The sequence below is a fragment of the Pinus tabuliformis genome, chromosome X, assembly GCF_031772625.1.
Source record: "Pinus tabuliformis cultivar Carrire ecotype Pingquan chromosome X, CPIR1, whole genome shotgun sequence".
Taxonomy (NCBI): domain Eukaryota; kingdom Viridiplantae; phylum Streptophyta; class Pinopsida; order Pinales; family Pinaceae; genus Pinus; species Pinus tabuliformis.
In genome coordinates this window covers 341,300,397-341,302,841 of record NC_142308.1, presented here as the reverse complement: position 1 = coordinate 341,302,841, position 2,445 = coordinate 341,300,397, and the positions used below count along the sequence as shown (strand labels likewise).

The 2,445-nt window shown below is 40.4% G+C and overlaps 1 protein-coding gene across 1 annotated transcript; it reads right to left on the bottom strand.

Annotated features, from left to right (window-relative positions):
* Window positions 1-338: 338 nt before the first annotated feature.
* LOC149139867 (uncharacterized) lies at window positions 339-1,235 on the bottom strand. The gene has a single exon (XM_089450843.1). The coding sequence runs from the start codon at window positions 1,233-1,235 to the stop codon at window positions 339-341; it is 897 nt and encodes a 298-aa protein (XP_089306969.1).
* Window positions 1,236-2,445: the final 1,210 nt, after the last annotated feature.

Here is a 2,445-nt window from a genome sequence, read left to right as displayed (position 1 = left end):
GAATTATCATTAATTTCTAATGTCAGGGAGGTGTGGCCGCTGTCCTTTTATCCTGTCTTTGCTACCGAATAAACCTGCCTTAACTTCCCGCTCCAGATCTCTATGGTTTTTTGATTACCATTATGTTGTTTCATGGTTATCGTTGTCTATGAGTTGTTTTAAACTATCCCATCTTGTCATCTCTATTTGATTTGTCCAGCTGTCATCCACTTTCCCCAATAATTCCTTACTTCCCCAATTGGCCAAGCAGTCCACAGGCTTATTTCCTTCTCTCCTGACATGCGAGGTGATTTTGTATTCGATACCTTTCAATGTTTCCTCAATTTCTTGGACTATACTCACTGTTCTCCAGCTTTTGACAACTGCTCCCAATGTTTCCCTTGTATTAATTTTCTAATGGTGGTTATGACCAGGGCTGAATCGCCTTCAATCTCTATGTTCCTATATCCATTTCTTGTAGCAATTTTGAGTCCCAGGTAAGCTGCCATAAATTCCGCTTCGTTATTACTCATTGTTCCTCCATGTTCTGCATAGATCCATTCTACCTCTCCTTGTCTGTTTCTAAAGATTCCTCCATATCCTGCTGGACCTGGATTCCCCTTAGCCGCTCCGTCAAAGTTAAGCTTAATAAACCCTTCCTGTGGCTTACGAAAGACTTCAAGACTTTGGCCAGCGATAGGTTGGTGTTGCTCTGTTTTTTGTTGAAAGACCATCCCTTGTTCCAGGTTCAACTTTTTTAGGATTTCTGCTTCTTCCTCAGAGGTCTTCCAATCTTCCTCTGTCCAAATTTCTGCGAGGATTGATTCTCTGATTTGTCTTAGGGTATTTTGCCAAACTTCTTCCGGATTTGCTATTTTCCCCTGGAAAATTCGATCGTTTCTCTCTTTCCAAATATTCCACACATTGAAACCTGCCACCATGTTCCAGGCTCTTTTTACCACCGAGCTTTTAAACTTTCCTTCTCCCCAATTACCTAGAGTTTGTATGATGTCCTGTGGATTTCGTTCAGTTGTCGAAAATAGATCTTTAGTCTTATCCCATTGGAACTGGGCCATTCTGCAGCCATTGAGGAGGTGTTCCTGATCTTCTTCTTCTTGGTAACAGAGGCAACATCTTGATGGGCCTGAGAATCCTCTTCTTTGGATTCTATCCCAGTTAGAATGCGTTTTCTCCCTACCAGCCACACGAAACATCTTTATCTTCGGCCACCATTTTTTTTCCAGAGCTTCCTCCATTTCTGCTCATCTTCTCCTTGCTCTTGCTAGATTTTTACCTTATATGCTTCTCTAATAGTGAAAGTTCCTTTAGTTTCTTTACCCCATCGTAGAATATCATTGCCTCCTCTATTTTTTATTTTCCTGGACTCTAATTCCTTACTGAACATTGTTTTTTGTTCCTCCGTTGCATTCCTATTCCAGTCTTCCATTGATTTCCATTCCCTCCATTCTTCATTTCCTCTTCCTTCTATCCAATAATCTTTGACCCTAATGAGTTCTCTGTCCATACCTGTTGTGTAGATATCCTGCATTCCCTGTAGATTCAACATTTTCTCCCTTTGTTGCCACGCTTCCTCCCAAAATCTCGCATTCTGACCCCCTCTGATTTCCCAAAATATATGTCCATCAACTAATTCTCTGCTTTGATTAGTCAGGTTCCATATATCTTATCCTCGTGGTGTTTCTTGTTTCCTTAATATTTCTTCAGGAGTTGATGGCATATTATATTTTGCTGTCCATATTTCTTTCCACAGGTCCTTCCCTCCTTGCATCCATCTCCATCTTAATTTGGCTGCTAGAACTTCATTTAGGACCAATGGGTCCCTTAGACCTAGTCCACCTTTTTCTTTTGGTTTGGTTAGGCTATCCCATGAGCAGAGTGCCCATTTCTTTTGTTGCTTAGGGCCTCCCCATAGGAATTTTCTGTATATCTCTATCAACTTATTGCATATCCCTTTTGGTGCTGCCATTACTGATAAAGGATATATCGGAATTGCCTGGATGGTTGATTTAAGCGGAACAACCCTTGCAGCAAGATTCAGAGTACGGAAAGACCAATTTTCCAGTCTTTTCATGATCTTTTCCAAGATGGACTTCCAGTTTCCTATTTTAAGGGATGATGAGTCTAGCATAGTTCCTAAATACTTTGTTGGAAGTTCCCCTTTTCTATAGCCCAAGGTTCTGGTTAAATGATTTTTGATGGGTTCCACTGTATTAAAGAAGAATGTTCTTGATTTTTCATTGTTTACCTCCATACCTGAACCTTTCATAAACACCTCTAGAATTCTCTTTATCCTTCTCACCTCATTCAAGGATACTTTGCAGTATATCATGATGTCGTCCACGAATTGTTGGTGGGTGACAGTAGTATGATTGCCCCATAGTCTCAGACCTTGAATTTTGCTTTCTCTTAATTCTTTTTTGAAATATCTACCTAATCCTTCTGCTG

What these genes read in the sequence shown, in the direction of transcription:
- LOC149139867 (XM_089450843.1), bottom strand. Translation starts at nt 1,235, where the DNA reads ATGGAGGAAGCTCTGGAAAAAAAATGGTGGCCGAAGATAAAGATGTTT.